This window comes from Myotis yumanensis, unplaced genomic scaffold (assembly GCF_028538775.1).
Source record: "Myotis yumanensis isolate MYYU_CA2020_CCGP unplaced genomic scaffold, mMyoYum1.0.hap1 SCAF_13, whole genome shotgun sequence".
Lineage (NCBI taxonomy): Eukaryota > Metazoa > Chordata > Mammalia > Chiroptera > Vespertilionidae > Myotis > Myotis yumanensis.
Genome location: NW_027223764.1, coordinates 16,910,981 through 16,938,677, shown reverse-complemented (window position 1 = coordinate 16,938,677; position 27,697 = coordinate 16,910,981). Strand labels below are relative to the sequence as shown.

At 43.9% G+C, this 27,697-nt stretch overlaps 3 protein-coding genes and 1 pseudogene across 5 annotated transcripts in view; 3 read left to right on the top strand and 1 right to left on the bottom strand.

Annotated features, from left to right (window-relative positions):
• Positions 1–22,183, top strand: part of WBP1L (WW domain binding protein 1 like) — an 87,872-nt gene extending 65,689 nt beyond the window's left edge. For all 3 annotated transcript variants that reach the window (XM_070432378.1, XM_070432380.1, XM_070432379.1), the window contains exons 6-7: positions 22,010–22,072; positions 22,168–22,183. The gene's annotated coding sequence lies outside the window, so the exon portion shown is untranslated. The remainder of the gene's footprint in view (positions 1–22,009; positions 22,073–22,167) is intronic.
• On the bottom strand, positions 380–6,619 carry CYP17A1 (cytochrome P450 family 17 subfamily A member 1). The gene is made up of 8 exons (XM_070432362.1): positions 6,232–6,619; positions 4,583–4,721; positions 4,145–4,374; positions 3,417–3,503; positions 2,816–3,031; positions 2,041–2,210; positions 1,348–1,451; positions 380–886 (listed from the first exon to the last, which is right to left on the bottom strand). Exons 1-8 carry the CDS (start codon positions 6,526–6,528, stop codon positions 603–605), a joined length of 1,527 nt encoding a protein of 508 aa, XP_070288463.1. The 5' UTR covers positions 6,529–6,619; the 3' UTR covers positions 380–602.
• BORCS7 (BLOC-1 related complex subunit 7) lies at positions 14,786–24,024 on the top strand. The gene is made up of 5 exons (XM_070432381.1): positions 14,786–15,773; positions 22,010–22,072; positions 22,168–22,211; positions 23,166–23,186; positions 23,696–24,024. The coding sequence occupies exons 1-5, from the start codon at positions 15,636–15,638 to the stop codon at positions 23,745–23,747; spliced, it is 318 nt and encodes a 105-aa protein (XP_070288482.1). The 5' UTR covers positions 14,786–15,635; the 3' UTR covers positions 23,748–24,024.
• Positions 24,025–25,643: 1,619 nt separating this feature from the next.
• LOC139021771 (keratin, type I cytoskeletal 18 pseudogene) lies at positions 25,644–27,217 on the top strand (annotated as a pseudogene).
• Positions 27,218–27,697: the final 480 nt, after the last annotated feature.

Genomic DNA, 27,697 nt, shown 5'->3' with positions numbered 1-27,697 from the left:
CTCATCGGGGACACTCTCCCCTTCATTTGCTGCTCTGCCCCAGCCACACTGACCTCCCACCTGGAGAACTCCTCCCTGGCTGCTCCCTCAGCAAGGGGCACTGTCCCCCAGGTCTTCTGCACCTTCCCCTACCACTTGCTTACAGTCGCCACTCCCCACCTCTGCCATTCTCTTATTGAATCACCATCACCTGGTGTCATTGACTTCAGAGGACTTATGAGTCTCTGAAATGCTTATCTATTTGTTAGTTCTCATTAGAAATGTAAGCTTCAGGAGACCAGGGAGCTTGAGTGTCCAGGACCAGTGAGTGGGACTGAGGAGGTGCTTAATAAAATATTTATTGAAAGAATGAGTGAAAAAATTAAATGAATAAGCTACTCAGGGCCCTTTTTCTTTTTTTCAAAGGAGGGTAACAATGATAGTAAGGAATATAATAAGTTCAGGGACCTTCTTAAGAAAAACTTTATGCACATCACTGTCAGGGCTGCAGGGTGGAAAAGAAGGCAGAGGGGACCAGGAGGAGGGAGGAAGGGCGGGAGGGTAGAGTAACACCTCTCATTCTGTGCTGTGGGGCCACACAGGGTGGAGCGCTAGGCACACCTCTAGGTGCTACCCTCACCCTGGGCTTCCTTCCAGGCCTGGCGAATCTTAATCTTTACTTTGTAAGAGTCTATCAGAAAGACCACGTTGGGGATGCCCTCCAGGGAGGGCAGCTGCCCATCATCCGGGGCCTCCAGGTCGAACCTCTGCAGCATCCAGGACATGAAGAGGAAGAGTGCCTGGCGGGCCATGTTCTCCCCTATGCAGGAGCGGGGTCCTGCTCCGAAGGGCAAGTAGCTGGAGGATGGCGAGATGAGCTGGCTCCCTGTGGGGTCCAGGAAGCGCTCTGTGGACATGGGGAACCCATCAGGCAGGGGCCAGGGCTGAAGTAAGTAGAGGAGTGCCTCTGCCCTGACTGAGGAGCCCCAACCTGAGGAGAGATACAGCCCTGCGCTCAGGCAGCCCTTAATCACACAGAGGAATTGAGATATTCAGGAAGGATAGAAAGGAGGTGGTATCAGCCCATGAAAAATGCCACCATCCAAGGGGAGAAGGGCCCCACTTCATGGGGGCATATGCCTAGAGGGCTTCTTAGAGGAGAAGATTTGCAGTTGGTGGAAGGGGAAAGCAGGAAACCCAGCTGTAAAGAGGGTGGGTAAGTCTAGGTGGGATGGGGTGTCAGTAGTTCCATGTCATTGGAGGCAGGAGTTTTCTAGTTGCCAGGTTGGCAGAGGGGAAGTGCTGGAGTGGCAGAGCACAGAGACCAGGTTGGCTGCATGGCCTGGGAGGAGGACAGAACGGACTCACCGGGCATGAACTGGTCGGGCCGGTGCCATTCCTTCTCATTGTGATGCAGTGCCCACAAATTGATGACAACATTTGTACCCTTGTCAATGGCAAACTCGCCGACGCTGCCCGAGAGGGAAAGGAAAGGGGGGTCTGGAATATTGTCCTCCCCCACCTGCTTAGCCACTTGCTCAGCCCTGAGGCTCCACAGTCCCCCAGCCCTGGGGGAAAGAGCCTTCTACACCCTCACGCCCACGCCCTCTTCTTTTTCTCAGCTTCTGCCAGATTCAGTGTGAATGCAGCTCTTCTCCAGCCCTCCCTTCCTGACATGCACTGATGTATCAACACTTGTATGTGGATATCGGCATCAGTCAAGGCCCGTGCGTATGCATTTCGTGCTGGTGCACTGTGTATGTGTTGTGGCTACTGGACTGAGTAGGAGCATAGAGCACCAGTCTTTCATCGCAGACCCCATGTATCCAGGACAGCAGGCAGCTTCTGAGGGAGGTCAGGTAGATCTGTGGGTCAGTCTTTGTGCGTTAGTGAGTGGTGGATACATTGATCAATAGGGTCATGGTAAGATGACTGATAGTCAGTGGTTGACTATAGGTGGATCAGCAAGGTGGGGGCTGAGGGAGTGGAGGAGGGCCCGGTGGGCTGGCAAGCAGTGTTGAGTGCATCTTAGGGCTGGTTGTTAACGGGCGGGAAGCATACCTGGAGTCAGTGATAGCCTTGTGGGGGATGAGCGTAGGGGCCACCGGGCGAATGCGAAGCACCTCGCGGATGGTGGCCTCCAGCAGCACGAGGTGGTTCCGGTCACTCATAGTTGGTGTGCGGCTGAAACCGACGTTCTGTTCAATCTCCTCCTGGATCTTCTTTTGCAGCTGGGGGCCAGAGAAGGGCGGATGTGACCAGAGTGCTTTTAAGTCCAGGAGAAGCAGGGACTTAGAAGAACCCTATTGTCACATCTAGAAGAGCTGGCCCTTGCTCAGTGATTGAATATCAACCTATGGATCAGGAGGTTGAATATCAACCTATGGATCAGGAAGTCCTGGGTTTGATTCCTGGTCAAGGCACATGCCCAGGTTGTGGGTTTTACTCCCAGTAGGGGGCGTGCAGGAGGCAGCCAATCAATGATTCTCATTGTTGGTGCTTCTCTCTCTCCCTCTCCCTTCCTCTCTCTAAAATCAATAAAAACATTTAAAAAAAGTAGAAGGGCTGGCCCAGACCCGTCCCCATGGTGGCTCTGCAGCCTAGGCTTTCCTTCCTGAAGATGAGGCAGCTCCATCCTAGGGCCAGAGCCAACCACTGCGTGGTAAGGACGGAGGGAGCAGTCTAGTCATCTGCATAAAAGGCTTGGGGTTTTTTCTCTTTTCTTTCTTTCTCCCTCTCTCTCTCTCTCTCTCTCTCTCTCTCTCTCTCTCCCTCCAGAGTTGCATCTGGCTGAGATCAAGAGTGGTTGGGAACACTGTAGTAAGGAGAAGCCCACCTCAGGATTGTGCAGCAGGAAGGCCACAGTCCACTTCACCACAGAGGTGGTGGTTTCCAAACCGGCCCCGAAGATGTCCCCTATGGTGGCAAGAACGTGTCGATCTGAAAGCAACTTTGAATCTTGATCTGAGCCAGTGTTGTTATTGCTTGAGTTCATCTGGGCTTGAATCAGGATGTCCAGCAAGTTAGTGACAGAGTTGCTATTGAAGTTCTTCTGGTTGGGTAAAGTTGGGAATGTGAGAAGGGAGAAGCCCCATCTGCAACAGCCTCCCATACTTCCATCCTAGGCTAGAGATACAAAGGCTTCTTCCACTTGGAAGTGAGGGACCAGCGGAGTCTAATCAGGACCTATGAGCTTGTGGAGGTGAGGCAGCTCTAGGTCCTCTTTAAATTTGAGGTGGTGGATGGGTCCCTTCTAGGATCCTCTTCAATTTCTCACTTCCCCACCCCTATTCATTAGGTCAATTTTTATTGAGCACCTACTATGTGCCAGGTTCTCTGCTAGCTTCTGGCGATGCTATGGTGTTGAAAATGGACCCCAACCCTGGTCTCACGATACTTTCAACCTAACTGGCAACCTCTTCTGCTCCATTACCTACCTTATGTTTTTCATAGATTTCCGTCAGCAACTCATTTCGCATTTTAGTACAATTCTTTATTATTTCCAGGGCTTTGTTGGGGAAAATCTGGAAAGCAGAAAGACATTTCAAATGCATCCCTCTTGCATTCTGCTTCTACAGCTACCAGAATCCCTCCTGGGGGTAGATCCTCGCCTTCTGTCTCGGAAGAGTTCCCTCTCCAACCCCAACCTTCCATCAAAATGGAAGGCAAGGTGGGAGCACAGAATGGGAAAGGCAGAGGTCTGGGTAGTCCTCACTCTCTACAACCCCACCCCTTGTTTGGAATTGGTCTCCACTTCCCCCTCTCCATTCAATCAAACATCGAGCACTGATGTTTACTTAGCAGATAGGCTCTGTTGTGTGCTCAGCCTTTAACAGGAAGATACACTTGAGTCTGAAGCCATGGTCAAGTTTCATAATTTCCCAAAGCCTGTATTCTCATCTGTATGGGGATAATAAAACCTACCTCCAAGGGGAATGCCATGATGAATGCATGTAGAGTGCTCAATACCGGCACACGACAGTAAATAAATATGATCCATTATGCATGTAGAGAAGCAGACAAGTTTTAAGAGTCAGAGAAGATAGAGGTCACAGTGGCCGAGGTGGTCAAGAACAAGGTGGGTCTGGTGCTGGGCAGCAGTAAGAATTGGGGAAGCTGTCAGGGTCTACTGGGATCTGAAGGTGGGGCCTGTTCTCATCCTTACCTTCAACTTAGGGAATATGTCTACTATACTGTTCTTGCCCAGAGACTCCATGATGCCATCATTGTATGTCTGTATGGTCTTCATTATAGGATGTTCATTCTTGTAGGAGGTGTTGAAGCAGATCAAGCAGATGATTTTGGTCACCGCGAAGAAGAGAGGCAAGCCCAAATCTATGGACTGTCCGTTCTGGGTGGCCAGGAAATCACAGAACGAACTGATTTCCTGACATACTGAGGGGAGAGAGGAACAGGAGGCTGGGGAATTAAGCAGCACCCTCACCCCGTCTCTACCAGTTCCACCTTAGTCAGGGACAGGTAGCGGATGGCCACTAGATGGCAGCCGTAGCCAAGAAAACGCTAGATTGAACCATCCCTATTCCTTCTTCCCTCCCCAACCCTCCTCTCCCTCCAGAGCCCTAGGGGCTGGCAGGGCACTTACAGATCTTCTCTAGCTTCAGGTTGCCATCCTTGAACAGGGCAAAGGTGGCCAGCACCAGCTTCCGATGCAGCTGCCAGCCGGCACCATAGTCAGCAAAGGCAACACCCTTTTGCTTGTCTGACAGGATATCTAGAGTCGCCTTTGGAAAACAGGAAAGGCTGTAGGAGTTAGAAACCACCCATCCACCCTTGCCCTGGGTCTCATGCACCCATTCTCATGCCCTAAGGGATAAGGCAGTCACCGCCATGCTGTGGGGCATCCCTGCTTCTCTCCAAGACAGTGAGGCCTTGGTGGTCAGGTCCTAAGCCCCTTTCGCTCCCAATTCCATCAGAGATAGAGAGAGAGAGAGAGAGAGAGAGAGAGAGAGAGAGAGAGAGAGAAAAGAAAGAACACTCAGTTAGAATGCAGGGGTTCTTGGGTTCAGTTTAATGACAGAGGACCTCTGAACCTCTCTTTTCTCATCCGTTTCTGACTGGGGAGGGCAGCTGTGGATGGGATAAGTTCTCTGAATTGGGCCTGTTTTGGGGACAGGAGTGGGGATGGGGGGCTTGTAGAGATTGAGGACTACCCAGACCTCTGCCTTGCCCTGGGCGCCCTGGGAAGTGCTAATGGCACCGAAGCTCATCTCCTCCTTGTTCACCCTTCCATTACAAGGCTATGTCCCCCCGACAGGGCCACATCTGAGAGTGCAGATGTCTTGTCCACCCAGTCTGAACTTGGGTAAACCATCTCTTCCCAGAGGCACCCTAAAAGCACAAGGGTCCAAAGCCTCCCCTCTGCCCTCCCCTGACCTGCAAAGCCGAAGTAACTAGCCTCCTCCTTCCTCTTTGCACTGAAGAGAAGAGCTCAGTAGAGTTGGGAGGCAGGTAGTTGGCTAGCAAACCTGGCTGACTGGTCCAAGGGAAAACCAGTCAACCCTTGGCCTGATCAAAGATGCATGGCTGGGGGCTCTGCCTGGGGTGTTCATGGGAGTACTCAGCAGCAGGGGGCTGGGATGGGCATTGGCAGTGTTTCTGGATGGTTAGCTCCCTGTTCCTCCAGGAGCACCACCGAAAGCTCTGTAGGATAGAGCATCAGTATCTTAAAAATGCTACTGTGGGTCAGCCTGCCCACCCCCTCACCCCCACCCCCGTGAGCTGGAGCAGCTGGGGACAGCTCCAGAGAAACAGCAACCCCAGCCCTCCCAGACCAGGCGACCCCTTGCACCTTCCCATAGAGGACAGTATCCACTATCGGCATTTTTCACATGAAGAGTAACATCCATATAACTATTATCCACTGGGCACTGGGCTAAGATATTTACATGCACAATCTCAGTTAATTAGGGAAATGTTAGCCTCCGAGAGATCATTATCCAGTTCCGGGATGAGATGACAGTAGTGAGGGCTCCCTGACCCCCCTCAGGCCATTGCTCCCACCCCACTTCACCTTCTGGGCAGCTCAGAAAACGAGGCCTTTCTTTAATTCTTCCTGCCTAGTTTAGAGGCTGGGTAGAACCTTGAGGGGTTGCTCCTCAACCCAGAGCCCTGATAGTCTGCTTTGGGGAAGAATTACAAGTTGTTTGGAGCTGAAAGGGTCATTCTAGGCATGGTCTTGGCCCAAGAATTGAACAAGGGTGGGAGAGAGGAGGGACAATGGGCCTTGCTTACCACTTTGGGCCGCCCGGAGAATTCCTTGCCCTTCTTGATAAGCACCTCCTTGGCCAGCTGGTGGTGGCCGATCATCACTGTAGTCTTGCTCCCCATACGAAAGGAATAGATGGGGCCGTATTTTTCCTGCAGCTTGAAGAAGTTCACGTGCGGATGGCCACTTCTGGGGAGGAATGGCAGGCTGCCCACCAAGGGCAGGGATGGGAGGCTCTTGGGGTATTTGGCACCAGGGCTCTTTACCTTGGGCCAAAGAAAATAGGCTAGGGTGAGCAGCAAGAGAGCCAAGAGCTCCCACATGGTGGCCAGGCGCCGGCAGGCAGGATGGACAGCTCTGGAGTGGAAGAGCTGCAGCCACTCTAGGGTGCAAGGAGGCCTTTTTAAGGGCTGCCATGATCTTCACCTTGACTTTGTGTTATCTCTTGCCTTGTGGAAGTTTATCCTGGAGTGCAGCCAGACCAGAACCTCTCCCAGAATGGGGAAAGGAAGGGGGAGTGGAGGCCTCCTCAAGGGCTGGCTCAACTCCAGGGCAAACCTCTAAGGGAGGAGCAAAGTATGGGGTGGATAGCTGCCCCCCCCCCCCCCCCACCCCATTCCCAGTGTGCGCCAGAAGCAAATGGTATCTGGGTCAGGAATCAGGTTTGGGGCATTCCATGCTGTAAAATCCAAATCACCAGACAAATGACGGCCAGGAACTGTCAACGACATTTTATCTGGTCTTACTATGTAATAGTTGAGGAAAGTGAGGTCTTAAAAGGTCAGGCTGTACAAGTCACAGGACAGCAAGGCAAGAACTCAGATATCCTGATTCGTGTTTTGCTGTCCTCTCCAGAGGCAGTGAAGCCCTAAGGTTGAGAGCATGGACCCTAGAGTCAGATAAATTTGGGTTCAAATCCTAGCTTGACCACTTTCTAGCTATATGATGTTTTTTTAAAAAAATTGGTTTTATTATATTCAAACATATATAACAAAATTTACCATTTTAACCATTGAAGGGTATAATTAAGTAGTGTTAAAAATATACTCACAAGTTGTGTAGCCATCACCCCTATCTATTTTCAAAACATTTTTATTGTTGGAGACCAGGTGTAAGCTGACACGGTCCTTGCACCTGAAGGGGCTAGCAAGGCTGGGACCCTTACCCACACAGTTTCCCAGACTTGTTTGGATGGCGGTTATCAGTAGAATGAGAGCAACCTTTGTAGAATGAGAACAGCCTTTCATGGCTTACCAAGAAGTCTGTAACTATTTACTGAGATTTGATGTATCGAGAATTTGTCCTTCTGCACTGTCTCTCCCTTAGAGATTAAGAGGAACAAAGAATACATTCCTCTTGACAGACCTCCTATTCAGTGTTTTGTGTATAAAAGGCATTGCGTGGTTAATAAACTTACTGCAGTTTCTCGATTGACCTGTAGTCCTCCCAATCCCGCTCTCCTGTCTTTCTTTCTTTTCTCAATTCCCACCACCCTACCTCAGCCCAGTTCAACCTGTCAGGCTGGCCCTGACATTTTATCATCCCAAACAGAAACTGTACCCACTAAGCAGCAGCTCCCCGGCTCCTGGTAACCTCTTAATCTACTTTGTCTTTATGAACATGTCTATTTCACATAAGTAAAATTATAGTTTTCTGTGTGTATGTATGTGGCTTACTTCATCTAGCATAATGTTTTTGAGGTTCACCCATGTTGTAGCAGGCATCAAAACTTCATTCCTGTTTATAACTGAACAATATTCCATTGTATCCATTCCAAATTGGGCAAAGCCTTATAAGCCAGACTGTTTGGTTGCCCATTACTCCAAATGGTCAAACATTTAGGACCACTTATTCCATTGTATGGAATATTATTCATTCATTAGTTGATGAACACTTGGTTGTTTCTACCTTTTGGCTATTGAAAATAATGCTGCTATGAACATGGATGTACAAGTATGTATTTAAATACCTGTTTTCAGTTCTTGTAGGTATATACCTAGAAGTGGAATTGCTAGATCACATGGTAATTTTATGTTAACTTAGACTTTTAAGTTTTTTCCACCTTAGCTGGTTTGGCTCAGTGGCTAGAGCATCAGCCTGCGGATAGAAGGGTCCCAATTTCGTTTCCCGTCAAGGACATGTACCTCAGTTGCAGACTCCTCCCCAGCCTGGGCTCTGGTCAGGGTGAGTGCAGGAGGCAAAACCAATCTATGTGTTTCTCTCACATTGATATTTCTCTCTGTCTTTCCCTCTCTCGTCCACTCTCTCTAAAAATCAGTGGGAAAATATCCTCAAGTGAGGATTTAAAAAAATGTTTCCGTTTCCTCCTCTGGTAGTGGGAACAAGAATGAAATCCACTTCTCAGGATTATGATTCAATGAGATCATGCATGTAAAAGTGCTGCCTGGGATGAAGTAAGTGCTCATTCAATATTTACTGTTATCATTATTACACTAAAATGGGCCTCCTGGTTGTTCTGAGTTCTTATCAAATCTCCCTGATAGATAAAAGTCTTCAGTGGCTCATCAGTATTTATCAATGATTTGATATTATCATACGAAGTCATAGCCCCAAGGAGGTGAACATTCCTGGTGTCAGTCATCATAGAAGAGGTGGGACCTCAGACAGGCAACTAGGACTCATGGAGTGAGATTCACAAAGGATGTTCTGCCCCTCTCTGAGGATGACCTGCCAGTGTCTGTACTTGGAGGAATACAGACCAGTGTGATGGATGCTGAAACTGGGCAAGGCCTTGCCAGCCAGGCTGTCTGGTTGCCCACGACTCGAAATGGCCAAAAATGGCTCATTTAGGACCACTTACGGTTGGAGGTATGGGTGGGGGTAGTCAGAGAAATCTTTATGAAGAAAGGGGGTTTGAGGTAGGCCTTGAAGGAGTGTTAGGACTATTAGGCAGAGGCATGGAGAGTGTGGGAGGAAGGCACTGCCAGAAGAGACAACAGCAGTCAAGTATGTGGAGGCTGGAAGGGCAGGATGTGCGTGGAATGGTAATGGTCCTGACTGCAGACATGAAGGAGGTGTGCTGTGGGGGATCCCTTAAGAATAACATCTGACAGGTTGATTGAATCAGGCTCTGGAGCCCTGAAATGGAAGGCTAGGGAGGGATGAGGAGCTATTTTTTTAAATGAGGAGCTATTTTTAAAAAATATTCTTTTTTAGCCGAAGCCGGTTTGGCTCAGTGGATGGAGCGTCGGCCTGCGGACTGAAGGGTCCCAGGTTCGATTCCGGTCAAGGGCATGTACCTGGGTTGCGGGCACATCCTCAGTGGGAGATGTGCAGGAGGCAGCTGGTCGATGTTTCTCTCTCATCGATGTTTCTAACTCTCTATCTCTCTCCCTTCCTCTCTGTAAAAAATCAATAGAATATATTTAAAAAAAAAATGAAAAACTAACCAAGAGAAAGCTATTTGCCAAAAAAAAAAAAAAAATATTCTTTTTAAAAAAAATTACACTTGGCATACATCATTATATTAGCTTCAGGTGTACACCCCAGTGATTAGACGTTACATAACTTACTAAGTGATCACCCCAATAAATCTTACACCCATCTGACACCATTCATAGTTACATAGTCATTAAAATATTATTGACTGTGCTCCCTATGCTGTACTTTGCATCCCCATGACTGTTCGGTAACAACCAATTTGTATTTCTTAATCCCTTCAGCTTTTTCACCCATCCCCCAAAACCCCCTCCCATCTGGCAACCATCAAAATATTCTCTGTATTTATGAGTCTGTTTTTGTTCTGCTCGTTCATTTTGTTTTTTAGATTCAGTTGTTCATAGATATGTATTTATTACCACTTTATTGTTCATATTTTTTATCTTTTCTTTCCTTCTCTTTCTTCTTAAAGAAGACCTTTTAACATTTTTAAAAAAAATAGATTTTTATTGATTTCAGAGAGGAAGGGAGAGGGAAAGAGAGATAGAAACATCAGTGATGAGAGAGAATCATTGATTGCCTGCCTCCTGCACACCCCACACTGGGGAATGAGCCCGTAACCCAGGTATGTGCCCTGGTCAGGAATCAAACCATGACCTCCTCGTTCATAGGTCAATGATCAACCACTGAGCCATGCTGCTGGGCTAAATTTTTTTAAAATATATTTTTTATTGATTTCAGAGAGGGAGAGAGAGATCGAAATATCGATGAGAGAGAATCATTAATCAGCTGCCTCCTCCTGCACACCCCCTACTGGAGATTGAGCCCACAACCCAGACATGTTCCCTTGACTGGGATTGAACTCAGGACCCTTTCAGTCCACAGGCTGATGCTCTATCCACTGAGCCACACCAGCTAGGGCCAGGCTACTTTTTTTTTTTTTTTTTTTTTTTTGAGAGAGAGAGAGAGAAACATTGATGTGAAAGGAAGACATCAATGGACTGCCTCCTCCACAACTCCTACCAGGGATCGAGCCCACAACCCAGGCATGTGCCCTGACCAGGAATTGAATCAGCAATCTTTCAGTGCATGGGACAAATGCCCAACTGAGCCACACCGACTAGGTCTATTTCATGTACTCTTTCTAACAATTCTATGATAGGTGCTATTATTATCACCATTTTCATTTTTCAGATGAGGAAACAGGCAGAAGGACTTGCCCAAGGCCACAGAACTAGTCAGTGATGAAGCAAGGATTCAAGCAGTATAGAGCTCTCAGCTCTTAATAGCAATGCTATTCTGCTTCTCATAATATAGACTGAAAATTTCTATATACATACCTTTGAATAAATTATTCCAATTCTAAGAATTTAACCTGTAGATGTCTCATAGTTTGATATACAAATCATTTCAGCAATATTTATAATTTCCAGTAATAAATGCTGCATCAATAGGAGATTGGATTACAATCAGAAAAAGGAGGAAACACTTTATGTACTTTTTATGGCAAGATTTCTAAAATGCATTAGGTTAAAAAAAAAAAAAGCAAAAGCAAAATTGGTGTGTAGTAAATGCCTCCATTCTTCCCTCCAGAGAAGATATGTACTTTTTGCTTGTCTGTGCATAAAATATCTCTGGAAGGATACACAAGAAGCTTATGAATTTAGTTGTCTACGGAAAAAATAGTTGGGAAGAAAAACTGTATAGATGTTGATGTAAACAAAACCAATTTTCTATCTGGAGTGCTCTGAGCTTTGACCAACACTGTCTTTAGCAAAGCATACCAAAGCCTTCCAGTTGATGAGTATCTGTGCTCCTTAAAATGTAGCCTTATATGTTATTGTTAGAAATAGCTGAAATGGTATAACAACTGAGATAAATATCAAACTGAAGTGTTGATTATAAACAATCATTTTTCACAAGACCACCAGAAGGTACAGCCCCTGGCTTGTACTGCGTCCCTGGTCTTATCAATCATTAGTATCTAAGTTATACTAAACAAAAAAAGTATGTAACAGGATCTGTTAGTGGAGAAAATTTTCGCAAAACTGCTGGGTCATCTTTGCTCCAACCTGCATTCTTTTTATTTTATTTGTATATATTTTATTGATTTTTTTACAGAGAAGAAGGGAGAGAGGATAGAGAGTTAGAAACATCGATGAGAGACATCGATCAGCTGCCTCTTGCACAACTCCTACTGGGGATGTGCCCGCAACCAAGGTACATGCCCTTGGCTGGAATCGAACCTGGGACCTTTCAGTCCGCAGGCTGACGCTCTATCCACTGAATCAAACCAGTTAGGGCCAACCTGCATTCTTGTAAGTAAATTACAAGAATATAAATTTTTTATATTCTATGGAGTTGCTTACTTCATTTGTTGGTCTTAAGATACTTTCTCATGGTGAGCATTACACCTTTGCACACCATTGGACAAGACTTTCCAGTGTACACCCTTTTTATACCTTTATAAAATTTTGAAGCATGTGAACACATTACCATTTCAAAGTTGAGTTAACATTTTTAGAAAGAATAAAGGAAGAGAGGAACAGAAAGAAACTGTTTTAACTGTATTAAATAAAATATTTTTTGAGAAATTGAGCCCTCCACCTATTGTTAACTTTATTCTCCCCTACCTACAGATTTCTTTTCCTCTTGCATCTTCAACATGTCCTCTCTATTCACTTCTTCTTCTCAGCTGACATATACACTCAAGACTTTTATCCCACATGAAATTTTAAAATCCTGACTTTAAATTCCCCTCTAATTTTCCTTTAATTTCTCTCCTATTTTCAATCAGACTTCTTGGTGAAATAATGTGATGAACACTTGTGTCTCTATCTTATTTCCCACTCATTGTAACTCATTGCAGTTTGGCCTCTGACCCCACCACCCTATTGGTACTTCTGTTAATTACATCAGCAGTGACCTTCATGTTGCTGAATCCATCGGATGGAGGTCTTTCAGACCTTCTCTTATAAAAGCTCTCCATTAGCATTGTTGAGGACTTCCATCTTCTTTAAACCCTCTAATACAAAATATCACGTAGCTCTGGATTCTTTGTAATTCTTTTGTTTTTCTTCTCGTTCCCTCTGTCATCTTGTGTATGTCAAGTTTGTCCTTGGCCCTTCTCCATCTACATTCTTCTTGGTTGATCTCACCCCTCTCAAGGTTTTAACTATCACCAATATTCAACCTTTAACAAATAGGTACTGCTCGTTATCCTTACGGAGTTTAGAAATGGATGACCTTAAACTAGAGACATTAATCATTGCCCCCTACACTCATCTGACTGTAGTGCTCTCTTTGCTTTCCTGCAACCTCTAGCCTCCTTGACCTCCCCAGAATCCCAGCCTTGTCTCTTCCTCTCCCAGGTTTGTCTCCTCCAGTAGGCTCTGCTTGAATTTTCCTTCCCTGTGAAACTTTATTCAGGCAGTAAGCTGGAGAAATTACTGGACTCATCTCATTTGTTCCCCATGCCTCAGAGATCACTAGAGTTTATTGTCTGATGCTTAGTGTATTAAAGAAAATGATTACATCATATATTTTATCTTATTTATATAGTTGTTTCAGGTGTGAGGAAATCCAATTGTTTTTTACTCCATCTTAGCCAAAAGCAGGAGTCTTACCAGAACATGAAGATATTTTACACTTATCCAAGTAAGTTTCATACTTGTTTTCTCGGAGCTTTCAGCCAAAATTGGGCAGCACTGCAGTTGCCTGACTCAGATGATTAGTATTAATTAGCTACAAATCAACTGGATAACTGACATTTATAGACTATTTCAATTCACAACAGCAGAATACTCATTCTTCTCTAGCTCACATGAAACATTCACCAAGATAGACTATATTCTGGGCCATATAACACACTTCAACAAAAATCATACAAAATATGCTCAGACCACATAATAACAGAAACCAGTAAGAGAAAGATAGCTGGGAAAATCCCAAGATACTGGAAATTAAATGACACACTTCTAAATAACACGTGAGTCAAAGAATAAATCTTAAGAGAAATTTAAGAAATATGTTGAACTAAATAAAAATGAAAATACAACTTATTAAAATTTGTGGGTTACAGTGAAAGCAGTAATTAGAGGGAAATTTACAGCATTGAATACATATATTGGAAAAGAAAAAACATCTAAAATCAATACTCTAAGTTTCCACCATAGGAAACTAGAGGAAGAAAAGCAATGTAAACCTAAATTAAGCAGAAAGAAATAAAAATAGAAATCAATAAAATTTAAAACAGGAAAGCAATAGAGAAAATTAACAAAACCAAAAGCTGGTTCTTTAAAAGATCAATAAGCTCTGGCCAGTGTGTCTCAGTTGGTTGAATGTGATCCCATACACGGAGTGGTAGCCCTTTCAATTCCGGGTCAGGGCTTGGTCCCCAGTAGGGGGCGTACAGGAGGCAGCCAATAGATGTTCTGCTTTCCATTTCTCTCTCTCTAAAAAAAATAAAAAAAATAAAAAAAAAATCAATAAAAACATTTAAAAAATAGGTAAAAGAATGTAGTCATTGCACATAAATTACAACTTAATAAAGTTGATTAAGAACAAGAGTTAAATGAAAGAATCACCAGAAACATGAATCTAAGCATTTGGAAGAAAAGTAATGTTGGTACTGGGTAAAGGTGATTTAAAAAAATCTATTTTAGGGGAGAGGGAGAGAGAAACATCAATGATGAGAGAGGATCATTAATTGGTTGTTCCTGCATGCCCCCTACTGGGGATTGAGCGGCAACCCTGGCCCATAAATCCAATGGGGACCTCCTGGTTCACAGGTTGATGCTCAACCACTGAGTCACACCAGTGGGGCTGAGTAAAGGAGATTTTAAACAAAACTTGTAATATGCCACTCTCATTCTCTTGTGCATTAGCTACAAAAGAAACAGAACTACATGAAACATTTCAGGTACTATTTTCCGAGGTGATAATCAGTTTGCTTTTAATAGAACAAAGAGGTCATTTATCATTAAAAAAAAATGACCAGTGGAGCCCAGCCAGCATGGCTCAGTGATTGAGTACCGACCCATGAACCAGGAGGTCACAGTTCGATTCCCCATCAGGGCACCTGCCTGGGTTGTGGGCTCCATCCCTGGGGGCGGGGGGGAGGGGGGCCTGCAGAGGAGGCCAATCAGTGATTCTTTCATCATTGATGTTTCTCCTTCCCTCTCCCTTCCTCTCTGAAAAAAAAAATAAAAAATAAAAAAAAAAAGCCCTAGTCGGTTTTGCCCAGTAGTTGGAGCTTTGGTTAGAGGGCTGAAGGGTCAAGGGTTCATCCCAGATGGGTGGCAGGCTCCATCCCCAGCCCCACTTGGGGCACCCGTTGGAGGCAAGCAAAGGACATCGATGTTTCTCTCTGTCTCTCCCTCTCCTTTCTACTCTCCCGAAAATATCCTCGGGTGAGGATTAAGAGGAAAAAAAAAAAAGACTAGTGGTGCTGATAACTTTTTACATTTATTGGCCATTTGCTTTTTAAAAAATTGTCTGTTTGTGAACTTTACCAATTTTTCTATTGAGCTGTTCCTGTTTACAGGCCTCATCAGCCTGGGAGCGCCTTGGAGACAAGGACTGTGTGTGTCTCGGTTCTTTCTCGATCCTCAGCCCAGCACTGCGTTTGTATTTCGCTCACAAATACGAGCACGGTGCTGTTAAAGTGGAACTGAATGATCTTAATTTACCCTCGGAACCCTTTGGAGATTTAACATTATTTTAATTTTACTGATGAGGAACACACGACGCAGAGGTTGCACAATTTGCAGCCACACAAATGGTCTTCTGACTTTACACCACGAATTTACTGAAATTGTCCTCCATTTCCTCCAGAGATGTTTGCTCGGGACCTGTCTTCTTTCGGGTATCAACTGAGCATTTTAAATGACTGTAAAATTAGCCAAGATGAACCTCTGCTAGGCACAATGCGTCCCTTCCTTGCCTCCTCGTTGCCTTCCGCTTTGCGGCTCTTTTGGCCCCGGCGACTCGCCATCGCCCCGCGGAGGCGTTCACTGGCGGCGGTGAGGGAATGGCGACCGGGGCGCCAGACTCGCAGGCGCGGTTCGGTCAGTCCGTGAAGGGGCTCCTCACGGAGAAGGTGAACACCTGCGGGACCGACGTCATCGCCCTCACCAAGCAGGTGCTGAAGGGCTCGCGGAGCTCCGAGGTGAGCCGCGGCCCACTCCCCGGGCCTCGGGCCCCGGGACTGCGGGCTTTCCAGGCGGTGGACAGGGGGTCGCGTTGCATCTTGGGAATAGTGGGCTGTGGGTTGTGGCGGCGAGTAGAGCTCGTCCGCGGAGGGAGGTGTTGCATTCTGGGAAGTGTAGTGCTGGGAGGACCAGCGGTATCAGAGGGGAAAGGAACGAGAGGATGGGAATCTGGGTTTTAAAAAGCGGCGGTGGTCGCAGGACGACGGGGGGCGGGGAGGGGGGATAGTAATCCTAACCAGTTCCTCATTTATTTCTCCGGGTTGTCTCTGTCTCTTCCAGCCCCCAAATTCCGCATGGTTTTGCCTTCAACATCCCAGATGTCTTCCATCTTTTGTGCATCACTTGTCTATGGATTTATTCTTTTTTGATTTGTCTTACTGGGCACATTCTTGGGTTTCTGTTTCTTTTATTTATTTATTTATTTATTTATTTATTTATTTATTTACTTTTTCTTTTAAAAAAGTTTTTGTCATATTTCCTTTTTTATGGTTAAAATTTTTATAATTTTAAAATATTTAACAGTAGCATACTTTATTAAAAGAAATACTGGAAATATGTATTCTTTTTGAGAAATAATCTTCATCTTCACTGACAGGTATCATGGAGAAACCAGATTTCCACACCAACTAATGGAAAATTAACCACTGATGAGTCTAGTTCCAAACCCCAAAAAAGGACATACACACACATGTTAGGATTGATTCTTTCATTCAGTTAAAACATTTCCATTGCTGAACTATATTTGCTACTGGAAAATGCTCATTTTCCTGGATATTCTATTTTGTCAAAAGACAGTATTTATTATGTTATTTACATTAATTGACATTTACAAAGAATGGAGAGATCAGAGAGACAATACTCTATAGTATTAAGACCTTTATCTCTCTCTCTCTCTCTCTTTTTAAAAATCATCAACAGTTTCCCATTTGTGTTTTATTTTTGTTTTTTATTTGTTGATAAAATACTTATTTTCCTAAATCATTTTCAACATTCTGGAATATCTCATTACAATTGTATAGTCAATGAACTTGTTCTTCTGGCTTGCATTTTCTATAAAGTAAAAGTTCAATTGAATTCTAGTTATTTTTTTTAATAACATACCTTTGGAATGTCAAAGGTATGTTATAAATAACATCACTTTTTTCAGACCCCTTTGGGCACAACCATCAGACCAGGGAGGAGACCACAAATCCCCTCATTGTTAATTGAGTTAATTATTGACTGTTAACTATCCTGTACCCACCTGTATAAAAGAAGTCTCTCTCTTTATTTTTTTTTAAATGTGCCTGGACATGAACCATGACTTCTTGGTTCATAGGTTGATGCTCAAACACCGAGCCACACGAGTTGGGCAAGACCTTTATCTCTTTTAAATGTTCTTGATGAACTATAAAATTTAGCAGTTACATTTAGGTTTTTATAACTTGCAGGTGTCTGAGTATCTTTTAATCTGTTTCCTCCTTTCAAAATTCTTTCCATTCTTAACAGAACATTTTTGCTTCTTAGTGCTAATCCTGTAGAATTTTTAAAAATTTCTATGTTTCATACATTTTTGAATTAAAAGACCAAAAAAAGTAAAACCTATATAGGATCACCTCCCCCCTCTATAAATACTGGTATTTTCTATTAACCATATTTCATATTTAGAGTTATATTTATATGTCAAGATGTCCAAGTGCACAAGCTTCTGTAGAACTTCCAATTTCATTTTGAAAGCTTCCTCAACTCAATAGAGGGCTTATTTTCACTCTGGCTTGTTTGAACAACACAAGGAGGTTGACACTTTTAAAGTTAATGTGTTTTATTGTTATGAAAACAGACTGTGACAGATGGTGACCCTAGCATTTGGTTAGTGACTGATTGATGATCACCCAGGTTACTGACTTTATACTCATTTCTGTTTGCTAATTTGACACTTGATTGTTCGATATGTATCTCCTAGGGCAGTGGTCGGCAAACTGCGGCTCGGACCTAGGGGAATGCAAGAATAGCAAATTCTAAGCAGATGATTCTAAGCAGAAGTTAAAGAGGAAAACTGTTAATGAAATAAAATTAGGGAGTGAGTGACCTGTGGATATCACTTACATTAGGACTGGTCCCTCCTTATTGGTGAACCTAACCGAAAGAGACTGGACCATGAGTTCTAGGTTTTAGCTTTTCCTCACTTTGAGTATTTTGGGCCAATCTCTGGCCTGCAAACTTTCTGTTGAGCAATCAGCTGGTGAGGTCAGTATTTTCCTTTTTTTAAATTTTTATTATTTTGAGAGTACATTTATTAAAGCTGGGGACAGTGAAACAAGAAAGGGCTTAGGATAGAAGAAGCAACAGGAGAGCCTGGGTGGGGCTGCTTTGGCTCACTGGGAAATCTGAGAAAAGGGGGCCTTGGAGACAGGGTCAGGGGTCAGCCTGGTAGGAGCGCTGCCGCTGCCCACTGCTCCCAAGTTACAAGCCTGTGGGGTTCCTTAGAGTTAGGAGATGCACACCTGAGAGGGAAGAGGAGGGGGAAGGGAAAGGTGCCCCCGAGCTCCCTGGAGCAGGAACGCACATGAACTTCATCTTTTTACTGAATCTCTTACATGATACTTACCACATACTGTATTTCCTTCTTCTATAGTTGCTTACATACCTTGCCATTTTCTTTAGTAGACTATGAGGTTATTGGGGTGTCTTACTGATTTCACTCCTTCTCAACCCCGTAGAGCACTGCTTCTCTCTTCAGCAGATTCCACATAGATATTTTGTTTGAACTGACAATTTCCATATGTAAAACATTCCTTCCACAGCATTCATTTAATAAACACCTATTGAGTATTTGCTGTGTGTCAGGAGACAAAACAAAGTCCCTGTACTTAGGAAACTAACATTTTGGTGAGGAGACAAACAAATGACACACATACAAGAGTCAGGTGGTTATAAATGCTGTGAAGAAAAATAAAGCTGGGACTAGAGAGTGATGAAAGGGTTTACCGAAATAGATTGACCAGGAAAGGGCTCTCTGAGAATGTGACATTTGAGCAGACACTAGAACAGCGGTTCTCAACCTGTGGGTCGCGACCCCTTTGGGGGTCAAACGACCCTTTCACAGGGGTCGCCAAAGACCTTCGGAAAACATATATAATTACATATTGTTTTTGTGATTAATCACTATGCTTTAATTATGTTCAATTTGTAACAATGAAAATACATCCTGCATATCAGAAATTTACATTACGATTCATAACAGTAGCAAAATTACAGTTATGAAGTAGCAATGAAAATAATTTTATGGTTGGGGGTCACCACAACATGAGGAACTGTATTAAAGGGTGGCGGCATTAGGAAGGTTGAGAACCACTGCACTAAAATGAAGTGAGGGAGCAAGTCATGTGGGCAAAATGGAGGCAGAGAGCTCCAAGGAAGTAGCAGGTGCGAAACCTTGAGATGGGCATGTGCACAATAGATGCATGGAGGCCACTATGGCTGGCACGAAGTGAGGGAGAAACACACCAGCGTGTGTCCACAGCACAGTGAATGCTGTGACTGATGTGCTGCTCCAGGTGAATCGTGTGCTTAGTGGGGGTCCTTTTTGTTTTTTCCCTAAACCTGTGTAAAGCGCTTAGCTTGTTATTGAAATGACATTATTTAATGGAATAATATGGAAAACAATGAACTATGAGTACAAAAAGAAAAAGAGGGTTGCTATTGCTATGAAAACTAAGTTGAAAGTCAGAAATACTTGTTGAAGATGAGTACTAAGACAAGCTGCTGTTGAGTTCATTATAAGCAAGACAGTGGTAAAGGCCTGGGGTGAAAACCCTAAAAATCTAAAAAGACTCAGTACTCAAAAGAAACCCAAACTGAAAACCTTAGATCATACACTATGTGTGTGGTCGGTTTATGTAAGAAAATGATGTACAATGCCACCAAATACATCTGTCATCAAAGGAACGACCTTGGCCCTGCATTACAACAGCATTCCAGGCAATCACACCAAATCTATCTTCTAAAAGTCTCTCAACCCCTTTCCACCCCCCCCCCCCCCGCCCTTTTGTTGTTGTCAGTCCTCACCAGAGGATATTTTTTTCCATTGCTTTTTCAGAGAGAGTGGAAGGGGGTGGGGGAGGCGAGAGGGAGAGAGAAAGAGAGAGACATCGATTGGTTGCCGAATGCTCCCCCACCAGAGCCAGGGATCAAAATGCAACCCTTACGGGCTGACACACTAACCACTGAACAAAACTGGCCAGGGTCCCTTTTTTATTTACTGCCACGCCTGTGGTTCTGGCCACTCTGGTTGCTGGCTTAGAATACTGCAGTGTTCTCCTAACCAATCCCTCTGCCTTCAGTCCCTCTCTAGTCCATTCTACTTACCACACCTATAAAATGGTAAATCTGATCATGTCACTTTTCTGTAAAATTACTGGTACACTGATGAGGAATTCTAAACCCCAACCTTTAAGTCTCAGCTTAGAAGACATCTCTTTTAGGAACCGCTCCCTGAACACCTGCCCCTGTAATGGATTAGACATACCCCTCCTGCCCGCCCAGGACCATGTGCTCAAGGCATCCAGTGCTTTCCCTCAGCACTCAGGGCAGGTATTGTGATGCCGGTGTCCTCTCTGTAACCCCCTCCTGTGAGCCCCATTAGGACAGTGACTATGTCTCTTATTGTCTCTTATATCATAGGAACTTAATAAATATTCATTGAATGAATGAATGAATGAATGAATGAATGAAGATTCCATTAGAACCCCTTTTTCTGCCATCAGTTTGTCAGTCACATCCCCCATCTATAGGAGTTTGGAGTTTGCTACTTAAAAGTGGCCACAGGAGGGAACAGGCACTCTCAGACATTGTAAAGTGGGAATTCAAAATGGCATAACTAATGGAAGAGGAACCTGGCAGTATGGAGCAAAATTAAAACCCTCAGATCTAGCTGTTACAATCATGACTTTATGAGTCTGTCCCAAAGATAGGCTGGCAAAAAGGAGCAAAGATATTTAAGGCACTTTTTTTTGTAGCACTCATAATAGCAAAAAACTGGAGACAGTCCCAAAGTCCACATACTCTTGTGGGACTTTGAATACTCCTACGGGCCATGTACAGTGGAGTGCTGTGCAGCCCTTAAAGCAAGAGATTGAATGAAAATGCTGCAGATTCAGCTGTTTGTTGTCAAGTGAAAATAGCAGGGTATGGAAGAGGGCATATTGTAGGTTACCTTTCAAGTAAGGTGAGAGACTATGGAATAGAAGGTCTTATTTTATTGTTTCGACGTTAGAAGTATGTAAAGGTTTATTAATTTTAAAATGTAAAAATGACAATAAATAGAAGTTACCATGAGGGAAGGAATCTGGTGGCTGTAGCAGTGCTCGTGTTCCTGGTTAATTTGAAGTCATGGGTCCCCTTCCTACCATAATCACTCTGACCCAAAGGAACAAGGAAGGTTGGAGGACACACATAACAATAGCTCCCTTTACAAGGCCGACAGCGTCTGCCAGGATCAGGGTGCGACAGTAGGCCAGAAACCTCTGTTGATCTCTTCTTGCCTCTCAGTGTTGAGTCCCATCTCTTTGACCACAGACCACCCCCACTGAATCAGAGCTCAGGGCCCAGCCATCAGTGAAATTAAAATCTGCCTCCACATTTCTCCTCTCTTTTTTCTTCCCTACCCCCATCTTGCTATCCTTCACCTTGAGGTTTCCCACTTTCAATCCTGAGCTTTTTCCCAAGCCTTTCCCTCCCTCTCTGGGGCTCTTATTCCGCTTCTAAGCAGCTGCATTCCTTCTAGCCTTCAGTCCTACCCTAACCCCTGCCCCTCGCTCCTCTCAAACCACCCCAAATCTCAAATTTGCCTTTAAAAAATCAGAAGTTAGCTTTTCAATGGGCTTGTGGAACCAAAGGTTGCTTTTTTAATTTGCAGACTTCTCCTCGCAGCACTAGACTAATAAGCTATGCAGAGAACTCAGCAGTTGCGGAGCACTGCATTTCTTAGGAAGTGGCCTTTGGAACAGGTGTTGAGCCCACGCCAGAGCTGCCACAGTGACAAAGAAATGGATTTTTAACATGAACAAATGGAACATTGTCCTCCATTACATTTAGAGTGTTGGTAGTTGTATAGGAGAGGGTGGGAGAAGAGAGGGCAGAGGCATAACAGCTGCAGAGAGGTTACAGAAAGTTTGGAAATTTTGAATATTACCATTTTATTTTTGTCTTCCAGCTGCTAGGTCAGGCAGCTCGGAACATGGTACTACAGGAAGATGCCATCTTGCACTCAGAAGATGTAAGAAACCATTTCTTTTATGAATTGGGTTTTATATACATAGTTTGTGTGGCTACAAGGAAGTGTGATGTTCTATTTCTCTTTTTTTAATGCAGAGTTTAAGGAAAATGGCAATAATAACTACACATCTTCAATACCAGTGAGTATGCCCTCTCTGCTGACTACTTGCTACAAATTTGGCCGCTGCTTGCTGTGTTGGTGCTTCAGCTGTTTTTCCTATGGAAGCAGGAGTTGGGAATACTGGTGGGGCTGGTCAAGGATGAGTTCCTTCTGGAAAAGATTGCAGAAGTCGGGGTGAGGGGTGAGATCAGGAGCAGGGACCATCTTTTGTGAACCTTTCTGTGTTAATTTGAGAGCTTCTGAGAGGAAGGGACTGTAAACCCCATAATGGCAGGGCCCATGCCAGGACCATGCTAGCACAGTGCTTGGCACCCAGGAGTCACTTATTTAGTATTTGTTGATTGTCTGTGCTCGAGCTTTCTCCTGGGGAGCCTGCTCCTTCAGTGGGAAGTCAAGTATAACTGACCTATATCCTACACTCCCTACAGGTAGCGCAGCCCTAGCTACATGTAAATCATCCAGGAGATTTTGGAATGTAAAGACATCTTCTCCATCATAACTTTGGATAATGTTATGATTTAATTAGCTTTTCATCTTATTTAATTTTGTTTTATATTTTATGTTGTTGATATTATACTTAGGTACCTTCTGGAAATGTATGGTTGGGAATTTAACTTGATATTTAAATAACTAGATGTTCATTCATTGGGTGTGTACATATCAGCTATGTGACCATTTGACTCTACATACTCTGCAAACCAAATTTGAGTCATGCATGTAGTTTGTGAAACTACATCCTACACTTGTGATAGGATATTGTTACCTCCTTGGGTTTAGAATCTATCTTTTCGGCAGCTCTGCACTCTGGTAGTGAACAGATTCATGAGCACAAACTTAGGATGGAATGGACAGAAATATAGAATGTGACATAAGTTGGAAATGTGTTCTGCCTGTATATATCTGGCTGTAAATAACTTCTACTAGTCCACTGAGTTTTCTTATGTTTGTTTTCCTCCTTCCTTTTCTGATTTAGGCAAGAAGCTATTCAGAAGAAGTAAGTAACCCAACAGATAGGGGAGTGGGTAGCCAACTGAAGTAGGCTATAGGGAATTATACTGCAGGGCCTAGGATTAGTGCATAACTCTGGTAGACAGATGCCCTTAAATTGATAGACACTCTGGCATAGCTCATTTGGGATATAAAGAATACAGTATATTTCAAAGGCATGCACTACTAGGAAAGGCTTTCTAAGAGTAACGGTGTAGAGACCAACCTTAAGAAAACTTTTTACATTGGTGATCATCATTAAGTAGAGTAAATGTGCTAACATCATTAAACAGCCTTTTTTTTTTTTTTAGTGGACTAAATCTGTCCCTTGCAATATTGTTTACACTACTAATTGGCTCTACAAACCTTTTCTTCGTTGTTTAAAAACTTCTGGGACCCTAGAAGACCAATGTACATGTTGATTTAGCTTCAACAGTACTTATATGTTAAAGTACAAATAATTTGCAGAGATGTCTTTATTGCTCATTCTACATAAACTTTTTCTCTAATTTCTAGTGTTGAGCAGTCATCGGATCTACAGGACCAGCTGAATCATCTGTTGAAATAGAATGGTTTATAAGAAGGCTTTGCCTGATGCTGAGGAGGAAATATCTACCACAACCATTGTGCTGTGGGTTTGATTTTCCATTTCCTTCTCCAAAAGTTAAGTTAGAAAATATTTGTGATGATGTACAGTTTCTCCTGAAAAGAAGCTAGGTGGTTGAATTTTGAAAGCACTTCTTGAATCAGACTAACCCACACTCTTCTTGAATTTTTAAGTGCTCTATTAGTTTGATATGAAAGCAAAATTAAAAGCTCTCTTAGTTTTTCCCATAGAACTTTAATATCATATTGTCTAAGTGTGATTCTTAAATAGAGCTTCTATTGTGCACATAGAGAATGGTTCTTCTGAAAGAATTTTTTCTTTGAATTATAAATTCAGGAAACATTTTAATTTCCTGGTCACAGAATGGTGATAGGTAATACCTTTTTTCTAGTAACTTGGGAGATACTTACTTTATTCATTACAGCAAATACCTAAATGATAATCAGGCAAATTGCATCATATCTAGCCAGCTGCAAAATCCTGCCTTGACCTGCATTCCTAGTTTCTTTGTTGTTGTGACTCTTGATTATGTGGCCCTGGGTTCATTTTGTAATATTGCTAGTAATCAGCAAATTCATTTGTATGATATTGCCAAATGCGAAAGCAGTTGAATTATTATGATTGCAGTGTAGGGCTGTGCCATCGGGAAAACCTTATGTTTGTAGACAGTTACATATACATTGAATTAATCTTGTTAAATGGCATTACCATTGTCTATAGTTAAGTCTGAATGTCTTTACTTTGTTTGAATTTAAAATGGGACCTCTCTCCTGTTCCAGTTCAGTTCTTAATTTATTAATGGATTGGGAGAAAGCTGACATAAGAAAATGAAGTTTTGCCCTGGCCAATGTGGCTCAGATGGTTGAGTGTCATCTAATGCACCAAAAGGTCTGGTTCAATTCCTGGTCAGCGCACATGCCCGAGTTGCAGGCTCAACCCCCAGTAAGGGGTGTGCAGGAGGCAGCTGATCAATGTTTCATTGATGTCTCTCTCCCTCTTCCTTCCTCTCTCTCTTAAAAAAATATCAATTAAAACATATTTTAAAAATGAAGTTTTTACTGGAAGAAAAAAAAACTAGTTCATATTACGTATCATCAAATATCAAATTGACTAATCATATCAGACTGCATTTATCCCTCATTTTACATGTTCATGTTAACTATGGTTAAAAAAACCAAAAACAGTCCTAGCTGGTTTGGCTCAGTGGAGAGAGCATCAGCCTGCGGACCAAAGGGTCCTGGGTTTGATTCTGGTCAAGGGCACGTACCTTGGTTGCAGACTCCTTCCTGGCCCGGGCCCTAGTCTGGGCTCAAGCAGGAGGCAACCAGTTGATGTTTCTCTCACATAGATATTTCTCTCTGTCGTTCCCTCTCTCTTCCACTCTCCCTAAAAAATCAATGGAAAAATATCCTCGGGTGATATTTTACACCAAAAACCCCCCAAAACACAAATGAGGTGTGAAGAAATTCACTTATGCATTTATTCTATAAGCATTTATTACAATTATTAAATGTAAACAAACTCAATATAACTTAAAAAGAAGGGTTTCAGAGTTACAGCAAATGCCATATTAAGAGTAAAACATGTCCTGGCTGGTTTAGGTCAATGGTTAGAGCGTCAGCCTACGGATGGAAGAGTCGTGGGTTCAATTCCCAATTAAGGACGTGTATCTTGGTTGCAGGTTTTCCAACCCTGTTAGGGTCGAGTGTGGGAGGCAACTAATCAATGTGACTCTCTCACATCCATGTTTCTCACTCTCCCCACTTCCTCCCTTCCCTTCACTGTCACTAAAAAAAAAAAAAAATCAATGGAAAGGTATCCTCAGGTGAGAAAAAAAAAGAGTAAAACATTGGTTGCTTGAACCTGAGTCTTGGCTTCTCGCCTTCCTCCCTGAACAACCTGAGCTCTAGCTTTCCCACAAACCACGGGACCCTGGGCTCCATGCAATCCCCCAGCCACCAACCAGCTCGACCAGCCAACAGCATGGCCAGCATTTATGTAGGGGCTCAGGCTCCCGGACCTCTGTGTCCCACTCTACCAGTATGTAGGGTAGCTGAGGGTCCAGGGGCTTGGCTGCAGTGATAGCCAGAGGTCTGGCAGGCATAGGGGGTTATCTAGAGTGAGAAGGAGACTATGCCATGCCTAAGTAACCTGTCCTCCTACCTGGAGAGGGAGAGAAATCTGGAGGCTGATAATCAGCCTTCACTAGGTGTTCCTGGAGAGCAAAATCCAGGAACATCTAGGGAAGAAGCCACCCCAGGTCAGGGGCTGGGGGCATTATTTCAAAATCATCGAGAACCTGAGGGCTCAGATCTTCACAAGTTCTGTGGAAAATGCCCCCACCATTCTACAGATTGACAGTGCCCGTCTTGCTGCTGCTGACTTCAGAGTCAAGTATGAGACAGAGCTGGCCATGTGCCAGTCTGTGGAGTGACATCAGTGGTCTCTGAAAGGTCACTGGAGACAGAGGAGGGCTCTCGAGGAGCTGCTCTTCAAGAAGAACCACAAGGAGGAAGTAAATGGTCTACAGAATCAGACTGCCAACTCTGGGTTGACCATGGAGTTGGATGGCCCCAGATCTCAGAACCTCAGAAGATCCTGGTGGACACTCAGGCCCAGTATGAAGAGCTGGCTCGGAAGAACCGAGAGGAGCTAGACAAGTACTGATCCTAGCAGATTGAGGAGAGCACCGCAGTGGTCACCTTGCAGACTACTGAGATAGGAGCTGCTGGGATGATGCAGAGCTGAGACGTACGTCCAGTCCTTGGAGCTCGACCTGGACTGAATGAGGAATCTGAAGGCCAGCTGGGAGAACAGCCAGAGGGAGGTGGAGATGCACTATGTCACAAAGACAGAACAGCTCAACCAGATCCTGCTGCCCCTGGAGGCAGAGCTGCCCCAGATCTGGGCAGAGGAGCAGTGCCAGGCTCAGGAATATGAGGCCCTGCTGAACATCAGCGTAAAACTGGAGTCTGAGATCACCACCTGCCCCACCTGCTGCAAGAAGGGGGGGACTTCCATCTTGGTGATGCCCAGGACAACAGCCCCTCCATACAATCCATCCAAAAGACCATCACCCACAGGATTGTGGACAGAAAAGTGGTGTCTGAGGTCAATGACACCAAAGTTACGGGCAGCAGAAGTGGGGCACACCTTGTGGGGGGGGGGCAGGAGGCCAATAAAAAGTTCAGAGATCAGTCCTGGCTGGTGTGGCTCAGTTGGTTGGGCATTGTCCTGTGCACTGAAGGGTTGCTGGTTTGATTTCTGGTCAGGGCACATGCCCAGGTTGCAGGCTCAATCCCCAGTGTGGGGCGTGCAGGAGGCAGCCGATCAATGATTCCCTCTCATCATTGATGTTTTTATCTCTCCCTGTCCCTTCCTCTTTGAAATCAATATAAATAAATAAATAAATAAATAAATAAGAAAAAAAATATGGCTTAATATGAGATCTCTAATTTGGTATATGGAGCAGACTGACCTACATATTAAAAATATGTTAAACAACAACAAAAACACTGTGGCTGAAGAACTGACCAATTAGAATGAATCATGGTCATAAGCAGTGTGGCCCCAAATCAGCCCTGTACATTAGGTACTTGAGGGAACACTCGGAATAACTCAATTTGAGTTTATCTGTGTGTGGTTAAGTGGATTTAAGGTTTATCAAATGATTCTGGTGAATAACCACAAGTTGGAGATAATATAATAAAGTGAACAAGTGGAAATGATAGAGCCCTTTCCTTAACCTCCCACTAATCTGTCCATTCAAGATAATAAAGATACCATTTTAACCATCATAATGTGATTGCAAAAAAACCACCCTGATACCTATAAAAACACTCATTTTTTCCCCACATACTTCATAGTTGGAAATATTCTAACTTTAAACAGGATTTTTTCCATGGGTTTAA

Coding starts and splice junctions, on each gene's coding strand:
- BORCS7 (XM_070432381.1), top strand. CDS start 15,636: ATGGCGACCGGGGCGCCAGACTCGCAGGCGCGGTTCGGTCAGTCCGTG. Junction 15,774..22,009: donor AGGGCTCGCGGAGCTCCGAG/GTGAGCCGCGGC, acceptor TTTGTCTTCCAG/CTGCTAGGTCAGGCAGCTCG. Junction 22,212..23,165: donor ACTACACATCTTCAATACCA/GTGAGTATGCCC, acceptor TTTCTGATTTAG/GCAAGAAGCTATTCAGAAGA.
- CYP17A1 (XM_070432362.1), bottom strand. CDS start 6,528: ATGTGGGAGCTCTTGGCTCTCTTGCTGCTCACCCTAGCCTATTTTCTT. Junction 4,375..4,582: donor CCTGAAGCTAGAGAAGATCT/GTAAGTGCCCTG, acceptor CTCTCCCCTCAG/TATGTCAGGAAATCAGTTCG. Junction 3,032..3,416: donor AAATCTATGAAAAACATAAG/GTAGGTAATGGA, acceptor TTACCCAACCAG/AAGAACTTCAATAGCAACTC.